Source organism: Syngnathoides biaculeatus, chromosome 9 (assembly GCF_019802595.1).
Source record: "Syngnathoides biaculeatus isolate LvHL_M chromosome 9, ASM1980259v1, whole genome shotgun sequence".
NCBI lineage: Eukaryota > Metazoa > Chordata > Actinopteri > Syngnathiformes > Syngnathidae > Syngnathoides > Syngnathoides biaculeatus.
The window spans coordinates 17401025-17414693 of NC_084648.1; the positions used below are offsets into that span (position 1 = coordinate 17401025).

General features: G+C 42.3%; 1 protein-coding gene across 1 annotated transcript; it reads right to left on the reverse strand.

Moving 5' to 3' along the window:
• Window positions 1–776: 776 nt before the first annotated feature.
• Window positions 777–12549, reverse strand: anxa5b (annexin A5b). The gene is made up of 13 exons (XM_061830485.1): window positions 12442–12549; window positions 12283–12334; window positions 7956–8040; window positions 7708–7802; window positions 6910–7023; window positions 6466–6556; window positions 5206–5285; window positions 5029–5079; window positions 4006–4099; window positions 3837–3932; window positions 2542–2600; window positions 2334–2456; window positions 777–1115 (listed from the first exon to the last, which is right to left on the reverse strand). Exons 2-13 carry the CDS (start codon window positions 12283–12285, stop codon window positions 1053–1055), a joined length of 954 nt encoding a protein of 317 aa, XP_061686469.1. The 5' UTR covers window positions 12286–12334; window positions 12442–12549; the 3' UTR covers window positions 777–1052.
• Between the last annotated feature and the right edge of the window lie 1120 nt (window positions 12550–13669).

Sequence of the window (13669 nt, forward strand, 5' to 3'; positions counted from 1 at the left end):
GTCACGCGTGCGCTTACCGTGGATAAAAGAGGACATGTTTTATGCCGTCAGTCGCGATGGACCGTGGATCCCAGGAGACTCGTGGTTCAGCACCCGCAACTTAACCTCTCGGCGGATGTTACGCATATTTTGAGCGATAAAAAATATTCATTTTATTTTGTTATGTGTTTGCAATAATCTTCACATTTAGAATTGTATTTAAAACCAAACCAGATAAAATAAAAAATTATCAAAATAAAACAGTTAATTTCCAAAGTCATAGGGACCCACAACAGACAAATGAAAGGACCACACGTGGCTCGGGAGCCACGGTTTGCTGACCCCTGCCCTCAAACATCAGGAAAGTCTCAACGATGTCCAGTTTCTAAACTCCTCTAAAAAACTGTTTTTATTCCTTTAACTCACCACGCGACTTTACACCATTTACGTGTTTTATTGTTTTTAACATAAATAAATTTTATTTGTATTATGTTTAACTTTTTGCTTTATCCTTATGTCGCATAAACTTGGTGTGCAACAGAAATGTATAAATACCTGGTATATACTGTATAATGTAAAAATATATAGATTTATTATTTCTCACTTTTCAACAGTTATCTTGGACTTGTTAGTTTTTAGTTGGTTATGTGTGTATATATATATATATATATTTATAAAATTTATTTTTTAATCTGCACCCACTTTTACACATTGTTTGTTGCGTTTTTATTCCTTATTTCATGCTGAAAATGCCGTCTCAAGACAAAATCACCCGACAAGAGCGCCATGACAAAATATTTGATTGTACTTCATGAAAGGAAAAGTTTATTATCGAGTCAAGTGTCAAACAAGTGCAAACACGGAAATGGGATGGTCGGTAGAATTAGCGGCCCGTCGGTTAGAAACCAGTTTGGACGTGAAAGCGAAACGTTAGCTCCCTTTCGTGGGAACGGTTATCTGAGTTTTAAAAAGCACCCGACGGCTCGTCCGTCGGCGACGCGTTTCCGCGGTGTCTTCGGCCGTCGCCCCGATCTCGCCGGAGGAGGGGGTCGGCTTGGTCCCCGTTGCCGTGGTTACGCGTCGTCGCCGCCGCAGAGGAGGAGTAAAGCCTTGCGGTAGTCGCCGCTCGTGTCGCCCTGGGGGGGGGGGGGGGGGGGGGGGCAAAATAAACAAAATCAACACTCACATTTTGTCTCCATCACTTTCTTCACTACTTTCAAGATTTTCTGAAAAGAAATAAAAGAAAAACATCAAATGTATGGAAAATAATAATGACCCTTTTCATTTCTCTCCCTTATTTAATTCATAATTGTGACTCATATTTCCCACAAGCTCTTTAGAAAGATAAATGTATCCTATATACCAATAGGTTATCGTTATTATTATAAAAAATAAAAGTGCAGTATTGAAATATTGGAATTTTAATATACCAGGAAAAATTATTGTGTCATATGAAATAGCTTGTAGTATTACAAAAAGTCAAATACTAAAAGAGTGAATTTGTAATTTTACAAGGAAAATGTCTAAGTATAGTCATAATTTTTTTGTGAAAAAAATATTTATGTTACAATTAAATTATAAATTTACAAAAAAAAGGCAAAATATTGGAAAAAAAATCTTTTTGGAGAAAAACAGGAGGAAAATAATTGTAACTGTAGATAGAGATAGATGGGGACAAAATAAAGTATTAAAAGAATATAGTCAAAACATGAAAAGATGCAGATAATTTGTGCATTTTTTCGAATGGCCGCGAGGGGGCGCTCAAGTGGAAAAGGTAAGAGTGACACCGGAATATATGTGCCGAGGAAGTGACCTTTACTGGCCATGGTAGTGCTCCGCTAGCGTCAACACTGTGCTAGTGTGTTGCTGCTGTGTTACTGGCGTCTCAGTGATTTTTACCGGTAAGTTTTTTTTTTTTTTTTGTCCCTGTCAGCGCCGTGCTAGCCTTAGCATTAGCGCCGGGCTAGCGCTAGCATTAGCACCACGCTAGCGTTAGCATTAGCACCACGCTAGCGTTACACTCTTTCTGTGTACCGTATTTGTAAATATCTCGTGTTTTAATGTGGGCACTTACGGCTTTTACACAGCTGCGGCGTATGTATGTACCAAATGGTATTTCCTTTACAAATGTACTCAGTGATGCTTATAACCAGGTGCGCTCTGTCGGCCGGGAATGAAGTCCAAATAGGAAATAATTTTTTTTTTATCGTATTAATTCATCAAATGATGCGATTGCATCAAGCGATGTCGAAAATGAAGTCCCAATTTTACAAGAAAAAAGGATAGTAGTAGTCCAGAAGAAAAAGGAGTTTTATTCCAAGAAGAAGAAGAAGAAGATGCGTTAATGTGTGTACCCGGATCATGGAGTGGAGAGAGCAGGCAAACATCCTCCTGAACTCAGAACGGATGTCCAGCAGGTCCACCTCGCTGCGACTGGCCATCACTCGGATCAAGGTGTTGTCGTCGGTTCCGGCACCCTGGAAAAAAATTTTTATCAAATCATTGTTCGCATCTAAAGCGTTGATTTTTTTTTTTTTCCATTTGTTCATCCATCCGTCGTACCTTCATTGCGTAGTAGAGAGTCTCAGCAAAGTAGGCCGGGACGCTCCTGGCACATTTCACTGTTGAGGAGGTAAAAAAAAAAAAAAAAATTCTTTCAATTGTACACTAATATGTATGTTCGAAAATTGCAAGAAGAACGTCAAAATTTCACGTGAATGAATGGAGTTGTTTGAAGAGGGAAAAAGTTAGGTGTGTACAAGAGGGAGGTTGGGGGAGTCTAAATGCTACAAGGCTGGTGTTAATTTTATTGCCAAAAAAAAAAAAAGACTTAAGAGAATTATGTAATTTTATGAAGAGAAACAAAATATTACAAGGAAGTTGCAATGTCGACTCCCCAAAATATAAGAATAGTTCAAGATGGAATTTGGCAAGAATGAAGTCACAATTTTATTAAAAAAAAAAAAAGTCCAAATATTACATATCAGTAACTTACTAATTGTAATGAGTAACTTATTCATTGTAATGAGTAACTTACGTACTTACTACGGAGCCCCTAAACTGAAATTGAAAAAAAAAAAACAAAAACAAAAAAAAACCCCAACTTGTTTCTCATTATAATAAGTAACTTGCTCATTGTAATGAGTAAATTTTTCATTACAATGAGAAACTTACTTCTCATGATAATGAGAAACCAGTTAATTTTTTTTTTCAATGTCCCTTTAGTGGCTCCGTACATGTTATAGATAATATATTAAGAATTATTTAAGACCAAAAAAAATTAGTCATTTTGCTACAAGGATATAGTCATAATTCTAGAAGAAAAAAATTTCATTAAAAGAATAAAATTAATTTCATAACACAATCGTATTTATTTATTCTTTTGAGGAAAACATAAAATATTCAAAAAAACTGTGAAGGGTTAGTCTGAATTTTATGTAACAAAAAATATTAGAACATTATTTTCCATGAGAAAAATGGTAGTTGTATGATGAAAAAAGTCTAAATATAAAAAAAGACACCCTCTTACTGTAGACTTGTATGATAAAAATTCAAACCATTAGAAGAGTGCTGTCCTAATTTTACAAGAATAAGATGCTAATATTGAAATAATGGTCATAAAAACAAAAAAATAAAATAAACCAACTTATTATTTAAAAAGGCATAATATTACAAGAATAAACTCAAAATATTGAAAGAACAAAGGGATCATTTTAAGAGGAAAAAAAAGTGATGATTATCTAAAAAAAAAAAAAAAAGAGAGCCCTAATTTTAGACAAAAATCCAAACATGACAGAAAGGGTCATCATTTTGCAAGACGAGTAAAAGTTAGGCGCCAAACTCGCATTTGCGCTTACCGACGGCGAGCAGCAGCTCTCTGAGGCTTCCGGAAGTCTCCCTCCTGATGCTCTCCTCCATCTCGTAGCCCGACAGCTTCATGTAGGCGTCAAACACTTTAAAAAAAAAAAAAAAAGTGAGTGGGTCAACATTGCGACTGCTCGCCGCGTTGCTCTCCCATCCGCTGACCTTTTCTGAGGTGCTCGGCGCTGCGGTTTCCCAGGATCGTGACAAACGTCTGCTCGTCGGTGCCGAACTTGTTCTCGCCGGCCTTGAACAGGACCTACGACAACGGCGACGTTGGGAGGTTTTGAGAGAGAGAAAACCGGCCTCTAGATGGCGGTAGAGCAGCATTTGGGTTAAAGCATCTAAACAACGCCCCTCGAGTTTGGTCAAAGTAAACAGCTAACAAGCTAGCCGGTGTGACGGTCTGAGCGCTCCCCTGTGCTAAAAAGTCTCCTTGTGATTAATGCACATGCGTTACTAACGGGGGAACTCTGGGTACACACCAGACGCTTACTGGGAAATCCCCCGGTCTCATAGTTCCCCTTCTTCCACGTATAGGGAGCTCAGATACATTATATCCTAAAATAACCTTAAAACAAAAGTTGATTAAAAGAAAAGATCTTTCTGAGACGTCCATAGCGAACATGAACACTCGGCGAAAAGTTGTCCAATGGCACATGTTGAAGAAGTATGGATGGGGATGTTTCAGACTGGCCGGAAGTTTACAAAATATACGCGGATGCGCATTAATCACAAGGAAACTTTTCAGCACCGGGAGCGCTCAGACCGTCACACCGGCTAACCAACAGGTAGTAGGTGTCTAACTAACGAACTCGCTAGCCAAATCAAATGCGGCTGTTCTTAAATTCAGTTGGTTACCATACATTTGTTTGCAGTTAGCAAGCAATAGCTCGCTAGCGAGGTAACTAACTACAACTAAAGAGACTATTAGCTATGTAATTCGTGTTAGTAACTACCTAGCTAATTGATTACTTAGCAAGCAGCCACATATTCAGCCATCTAGTTAGTTAGCAAACCTGAGCTACTTTACTGAGTCCAATCCAAGTCTGTTTGTTAGCCAGCTAGCTAACTCGTGATTGCTGGGAGCTAACTAGAAGGGGGTGTTGGTGACCTGACTGCAACTCTACATTTTGAAACCGGACAAAAGATTGAACGACGACATTTTGTAACATTCTACGGACTTACCTCGGCATCAGCCTGGATGTTTGCCTGCTGGATGCCGCTCTGCCTGCTGGCCTGTGTGGACATTATAAACCTGTACTGCTGGATACCGACTCTTTGAACAGCTGAAAAATACGTGACGCCGAATACGGGACTACTAATGGAAGACCACTTCCATGGGTCCTAGAACACTTGGCTGACCTGGAGCAGGATGACCAGGAGCCGTTTGAAGTGACCCGAGGTGTCGCCTGACACGTCCTCCTCCAGGTCGTCGTCGTACTCTGTGGGGTGGTGGTGGGGGGGTATGAAAACATTATTAAAATCAACTAGACTGTCACATTCTATTTTTTATGCAAAAACTGTCATTTCACAGATTTTGTTTCCTTATTTTCTTCCGACTTTCATTTTTAGTGTCAAGTATATTTTTGTACTTCTCTTTCCTGGTGTTACTGTTGGCTCTGAACTTTGTGAGACTGAAAATTAGGAACTTCAATGCTATTTTAAAATAAAGATCACTCTAAAAAGAATTCTAAAAAATTGTTTAGTCATTTACGAAGGAGTATTGGCACCGCGGTCTCATAAAGACGCCGTAAGAAAGAAAAAAATTACTCAGATATCTGGCATATTGTAATTTTATGTGGAAAAAAAAATTATTTTAAAACAAAGTCAGATTTGGACAGTTTTCTTGGGAGACTCATTTTACAAAAAGCAAAAATCTTCTCATAAAGTGCAACCTTTTTTGCAAAAATGTGCCACATATTACAAATAAAAAAAAAACTTCCTCGTAAAATCATATTTTGTAAAAAAATATAAATAAATAAAGGTTCGTTTGTAACCTCAAACATTTCAATAAAAAAAACAAGAAAGTACAGAAAGAGGCTAACATTTTATTGAAAAATGCAGCTCTGTATATGTGGAAAAAGTCCATTTTAAAGCCGAAATACTAAAATCTTGTGACATTTCACATAGGAGCAAGAATTTTTTTTTATTTTTCATAAAGTCTGACTTTTCTGCAAAAACGAGTCATAATAATGCAAAGGAAACTTTTTTCCTCTTAAAAAAATCTGACATTAAAAAAAAAGTACATTTGCTTTTTTTTTTCCATATTTTCAAACAGAAGAAATCAAGACAGTATTTCATAAGGTGTTTTTTTTTTTTTTAATTGTGAAATTGACGTTTTTGTGGGGGGAAAAAGTCACACCTTCATGAAAAGAAATTCATATTTTTTAGGCGCATATGTTAGTGTGTGTGTGTGTGTATATATATATATATATATATATATATATATATTACTATTACTATTATGAGAAAAACACTCCCAACACAGCTCCTTGGCACCAAGATGCCACTAGGTCAAAAAAAAAAGATGAATTTCTGTGAAAGAAAAAAACAATTTCTAGCAACAAAAAAAAAAAATTATGAAATATGGGAGCCCTGCACGTGTGTTAAAAGAATGGTTACCTTGTCTGTAGGCAGCTACGATGTCCTTCACCTGATGAGGGGTCCTGGAGGCCAGGATCTCCACCAGCACCTTCTCGTCGGTGCCCGCCCCCTAGTGACCACAAAGCAAATTGGTCACGCTCAAAAGGCGCCATTTTGCTTTCTAACATTGTAAAGATCCCCAAAGGGAGGCGGTCATGACCTTCTCTCCCGGGCCTCACCACAATCACATAAACCGAGCTACATTTTCCAAGCTAAACTCAAATATTTGCTCCATCAAATTGTCATTTTGTGTGTTGGATTTTTATTAGTCCAACGAGATCGCAGCCTCTGTGTGTTGCCGTGTCACTCTAATCTGCCCAGGACTATTGCAGACCTCTCCAGATGATCTGTGCAGTTCAATTTTTCCCATCCGGGATGATTATTACGAAAAGTTATCAGTATGACACTTCGCGGGTGACTTACCTTGATGGCGTTGCGGAGTAACGTGACATCGTAGGCGAGGGGCGCGGTCATCAGGGCCACGATGAGGGTCTCAAATTTACCCCCAAGCTCCCCCTTCAGGTCTTGTATCAGATCCTGAAAAGGAGACATCGGATGTACTGTAAATATTAGTCCCTTTTAAGTAGTTTGGATACTAATTGTTGAGTCTGCCCGACAATTAAAGGTGCCATATTTTATCCGTGAAATATGATTTGAAATTTAAATTAAAAAAAAAAAAAAAATGTCCGCCCAGAGGCCTGAACTCCGATTGTTCGAATTTCTGGAGTTTATTTACTCCACTAGCGAGGATCGCCGCCTGTCTCTTTTCTCCGAGCCAGAGCTGTCAACATAAACGCGTGAGGCGACCAATCAGAGGGAAGGGGGCGGTCTTAGGCAGATCAGGACAAATCGGATACAAAACTGGGTCAAACATAAGTAGCAGTTGGAGGGGCCTTTTCTGGAATCTGGGATGACAAAAGCAAGGAGTTTTGAAATAAAATGAACACTTTTATATTTAGCGCATGTTCCAGAGTCACTCAATGGAGATCTAAATAGCCAAAAAAATGGGACGTTTATGTGTGAAATGGTTGATGAAATGATTTTTTTAATGAAAGTCAGGATTTTAAAAGAATAATTTCAATATTTAGATAAAGGGTTCTTTTAAATCTTAAGGCTATTTTGACGAACACATGTCAGATAAGCCCTGGGAACTGCGGCCAAAATGCGTCAGGTCTCCTAGAAAACCGCTCGAGCGCCGAGGTCCGGCGACGGTCATCCCACCTTTCCGTAGAGCGTCTTGTAGACGGTCACGATCTGCTGCCGCTGGGCGTTGCTGCGGGATGTCAGCAGCTGCAGGATGGCGTCCTCGTCGGTGCCTGCGCGCCACCACAAAGCGACAGTTTGAGAAAAGCGTCGGTAGACTCGAGTCGCGCGTCTGACTCCTGAGTTTCACTCGAGTCTATCTGTCCAAGTACGAAGACCGAGAAGTGGTCACGTGACGCGAATGGAACAAGGAGTGAGCGTCTCACCCAGGCCTTTCATGGCCTTGTACAGAACCTCGGCGTCGGCGTTGGCGTTGAAGTTGCCGCTGGGTTTGACGGTTCCTCTGCTGGCCTGCAACAACGGGAAAAAGGTCAGCATCCCGCAAACGGGAAGTCCTCGGGGGGGAACTTGTGACATTTTACCGCGTAGGCCGAGGAGAAGTACATCAGATTGAAAGTCGTTTCTAAATGTCTGTCTTATTGCGCGACGACGGTGAGAATATGTCGTAAAATCAGTTGTTTTCACTATTATGTCATGGCATTATCCAAGCCGCTTATCCTCACAAGAGTTGCGCAAAAGCCGAAGCCTATCCCAGCTGGCTTCGGGCGAAAGGCGGACTACGCCCTGAACCGGTCGCCAGTCAGTCGCAAGGCAGATATCGACACCGTCGCTGAGCGGGAATCGATCCCACGGGGCCCGCGCCTAAGTCAGGCGTATGTACAGTGACTTCCCTCACTATTATACTAAATTTAATATATCGATGTTATGTTAGGATGGGACCAAAAAAAAAATCTGTAGTAATAAGTTTGTTAATTTTACTTTGTAGTCAGTTTTACATTAAAGAAGCAGAGGTTCCCTTTTTGTCCCAACTTTTTTAAATATATCAAATCACGTTATCATACATATTTGTCTACTTTAAATAAGTTTGTTGAAAATTGTGACATTTTTTGTACTTTTTCACATTTGTAATAAACCAAAGAAAATAAGATTATACTGTATGAAAACTGTATAATTTGTTTTTCATTACATGTATGTTACATTTGTACTTATAGTCATTGATGATACAATATTTGTCATATAGTAAAATATTTACCCTATTATACTGATTTATGTTTTATTGATGATTGCTAAATTTCTAATAAAAGTATTAAGGAAAAATGCACTATATATTATAAATACAAGTGTATCCATGTATTTCTTACTTTTCCATACATATGGTACATTTATTAGTCATACATTTGTAATAAGTACAACAACAAAACATGAAAAATATATTATACTGTTGTATCAGGCTGTAAAATACATTTCACGTTGTTGTTTTTAATCATTTGTGTATATTTAATATTATTGGTAACAAGCGGTAAAGCGGAATGGTTGAGCATCTGGTAAAGCGCTGGCCTCACGGTTCTGAGGTTCCGGGTTCAATCCCGGACCCGCCTGTGTGGAGTTTGCATGTTCCCCCCGTGCCTGTGTTGGTTTCCTGCGGGCACTCCGGTTTCCTCCCACATCCCAAAAACACGCAACATAATTTGGACACTCTAAATTGCCCCTAGGTGTGATTGTTTGGCTGTTTGTCTCGATGTGGGATGGCAACCAGTTCGGGGTGTACCCCGCCTCCTGGCCGTCGACACCTCGGATAGGCTCCAGCACTCCCCGTGACACTTGTGAGGATAAGCGACTAAGAAAATGGATGGATTGATGTATATACTTGTAAAGGAAACCGCAGAACTAGAGAAGTGAAATATACGTGGAGTACACGTAATGATTTGCAGATGTCCACCTCGCATTCCTGTTTCGGTCACTCGCTCAATAGTTGACACAAAACGGCTTTTGTTTGACGAAGATGTCACTGTTTGGGCCGATTGGAAGGAAGAATGTGCAGGAGACGGCGCAAAGCGATCAATAGACCGCAAGACAATGCCGTCGCGATAAGGACAGAGCGCCAGCGTCAAGCGCCGATGACTAAACGGCCGTGCGGCCCCTCGTCCCGAAAGCAGACGAGATGTTTGGATTGGGGAAAACCGCAGGAATGCCGCGGCAATAAACTGACGAATCACGCGGAAAGGGAGCAAAGCGGGCGTTTTGTGCTTTCCCGCCGGGATGAATTCCAAAAATGTTCACGCGCTTGTCTGGATAAACACGTCGAGGAGCGGCAGCGCGAGTTGAAATCGAAATCGACGTCCGCGCGCCTTTTCGGACAAAGAGCGTCGATACCGGGGCGAGAACGCGATGTCGATCGTTTGCACCGGAATGTCGGACGTCGATTTGGGAGGTTTCAGCGCCATCGACATTCGACAACCTCGAGGAGAAGTGGGGCGGGGGGGGGGGGTATGACTTCGACCACGACAAGTTTTTATTTGCTCGCAAAAAAAGATGACACACTGCCCTCCAAAAATCTCGGAACAATGCTTTCAATCATTTGCTATCTTTTCTCTGTCTTAGCTGACTTTCATGATGGTTGGACTTTGAATTGCTTTAAATGTCATCAGCGTATAGGTAACCCCCCACCCCCGCCCCCCAATTCTGATTCCATTCAATTTCACAGTTTTGGATCCCAGCCAATCGCAGGACCGAGCAAAAATTTCCATTTACGCCCACAGGTATGAACGTCCATCCATTTTATTAGCCGCTTATCCTCACGAGGGTCGCGGGGAGTCCTGGAGCCTATCCCAGCCGTTGACGGGTAGAAGGCGGGGTACACCCTGAACTGGTTGCAACCCAATCGCAGGGCACATAGGGACGAACAGTCGCACTCACAATCACACCTAGGGGCAATTTAGAGCGTCCAATTAATGTTGCATGTTTTTGGGATGTGGGAGGAAACCGGAGTGCCTGGCACGGGGAGAACATGCAAACTCCACACAGGGGGGCTGGGATTGAACCCTGGACCTCAGAACTGCGAGGCCAACGCCTTCCAGCTGCTCCACCGTGCCGCCAGTTGTGAATATTTCAAATTTTTACACCATGCATAGCTAACTTCCATTAGCCATCCATTATCCAAACCGCTTATCCTCACAAGGGTCACGGGAGTGCCAGAGGCTATCCCCGCTGTCAACGGGCACACCCTGAACTGGTTTCCAGCCAATCGCAGGGCACATAGAGACAAACAGCCGCACTCCCAATCACACCTATGGGCAATTTAGTGTGTCCAATCAATGTTGCATGTTTTTTGGGATGTCGGGGGAGAAACCGGATTTCCCGGAGAAAACCCACATAGGAACAGGGAGAACATGGAAACTGTGCATAGGCGGGGCCGACGCGTTACAGCTGTGCCGCCGGGTGCGACTGCGAGTGTGAATATTTGTTTGCACTGGGAGAACATGAAGAATCAAACCGTGAGCCTCGGAAATGTGAGGCAGGCCTGTTCACCGCTAGTCCAACGTGCTTCCTGTTGTCTGAAATGTGATCTACTAGAGACGCTTCGCTCGCGTCCTCCTCCCGTGGGCTCCCGGAAAAGGTCTTCTTGCAATCATTAGCTGAAGTCAAGCGCCGCGAAAATGGTCAGCAGCGCTCACTTGCCCCGACTGCAATCTGCGGCACCACTTTTTGTCCGTTTACTCCCCCCCCCCCCCCCCCCCAAAAAATGACGTGTTGTGACCCAACTTTGACAACTTTGAAAAGGAAACAGGCGGGCTTCTCTCGTCGGTATTTCGACACTACGCTTGCACACATGCTGCAGACTGATTTTTTTTTTTTTTTTTTTAAATGAGCACCACTCCTTCTGTTTACACTCCCCCCCCCCCGTTGCCGTGGATACAGTACAAGGAAAGTCCCCCCCCCATCACGGTTCCGTTTGAATGACGACATAGCGGCCCCACCCTGACCGCGAGGAGACGGGATGATTCCCCTTTAAAAGGAGGCCGGCTGCTGTCCTCTTGACTGGGGGAAAAAAAAAGCATATTTTAAAAAACGTACAGACAGGCCCCACCCAAATCGAGAAAGCGCCTTCGTGAGTCACACAAACCAACTCCTCTGGAAAAAAAAATAAAATCATATTTTATGACCGTGTGATACTTCATTACCCTTGAGCTAGTTACCTTTAACCCCTTGATCCCAGAGTCAACTAAGGTGTCAAAGGGAAGGGGGGGGGGGGCCTCTTTTTTTTGTTATTATAATTGCAGCAGATACCGGATTAAATGTCCTGGTGTGCCACGTGCACAGGTTATATTGCTTTTCTACTCCTATTAAAGCCTCACAGTAAACGAGAAACCCTTAAAAAATGTATTAAAAATATGCCCTGCCTGACATTGAGATACATAAATGCTCTTTGACCTCCACTAAATTACAGTTACAGTAAACTGATGAGTGTCGAGTAGGTGTTTGTATCGTGTAGTTCTACGGGTGCCGGTAGGAAGGGGGGGTGGGGGGACAGGGGAGTTAAGCGTTATGTAATTCTGCATAAAGTGGGCGTTGTTTTGGGAAGTCTTGACACTTTTTTTTTTATCCTTACTATCATGAGTCATACATTTGCATACATAACGGAACTCGCTTCTTTCACATTATGATGACTTATGACCAAACTATACAGCGTTGAATTCATTTATTTTTTTAATGTTGAAGCGGAAAGAAGGAAAACGCACGGAAGTGACTCACCATGTTGAGTTGGTGGTGGTTGTTCTTTTTTTTTCCCCTGGGAGATTAATTTCTGTCAAAAGTGAGTGAGGGAAAAAAAAAGGAGGGGAAAATTAGTACGAACTGAATCCCGAACTTTCTGCGTGGATCGCGTCGAACCGAGGATGAGCGGCGACTTACCGCAGAGCTGCAGCAGTCACACCCCGTCGTCAGCGCGGAGGAAAAGCAGGCGAGGCGAAGCGAGGCGAGAGCGGACGGCAAAGACGGACAGCCTGGATTCAAAAAAAAAAAAAAAAGTCTTGTGGGAGTGGGACTGCGTGGACGCGCCACACCCCGGAGGCCGAAAAGCAACATGGGAGATGGAGTTTTTTTTCCCGTATAGCGGTAGACGCCAATGAGGAAGCGAAACAGCTGGCGGGGGGGGGGAAAGAGCAGCATAAGGAAAAGTTTTTATTGTATTTTATTTTTTTTGCTGGTTTGGGGTTGCCAACATGTCTCCTTGAGTAGTGTAAACGATATCTATGGTATAGTTGCATATTCACTGCTACAAATGTAATTTTTTCTTCCCTGACCCTGTCATAATTTCCTCATTTCTGATTTGATTTTTAACTGTTTACTTTATTTTTTTGTAAAAAAAAAAAATAAAAAATAAAAATGTGTTGGTTAATACAGAAAAAGAGCCCAAAATATTCCCACCTATGAAGGGTGACACTTTGGGGGAGCTGTAGAGCGTTGGCCTTACAGTTCTGAGGACCGGGATTCAAATCCCGGCCCCGCCTGTGTGGAGTTTGCATGTCCTCCCCGTGCCCGTGTGGGTTTTCTCCGGGCACTCCGGTTTCCTCCCACGTCTCAAAAACATGCAACATTGATTGGACACTCTAAATTGCCCGTAGGTGTGAATGGTTGAGGTTTTTTTTCAATGTGCCCTGCAATTGGCTGGCGACCAGTTCAGGGTGTGCCCGTTGACAGCTGGGATAGCCTCCAGCACTCCCTGCGACCCTCGTGAGGATAAGCTGCGAAAAAATGGATGGATGGATGGTGTAAAAATTTGAAATACAGTGGAACTGCAGAAAGTTCAATGTGATACAGCAAGAAACGACTGTTACTATTTTGGCTTATTTAGTCACAGTGGAGTCAGTGGGTAAAGCGTTAGCCTCACTGTTCTGAGGTCCCGGGTTCAATCCCGGTCTCGCCTGTGTGGAGTTTACATGTTCTCCCTCGCGCCTGCATGGCTTTCCTCCGGGCACATTCCCAAAAGATGCAACATTAATTGTCATGTCATGTCATTATCCAAGCCACTTATCCTCACAAGGGTTGCGGGAAAGCTGGAGCCTATCGCAGCTAGCTTCGTGCGAAAGGCGGGCTACGCCCTGAACTGGTCGCCAGTCAGTCACAGGGCAGATATCAA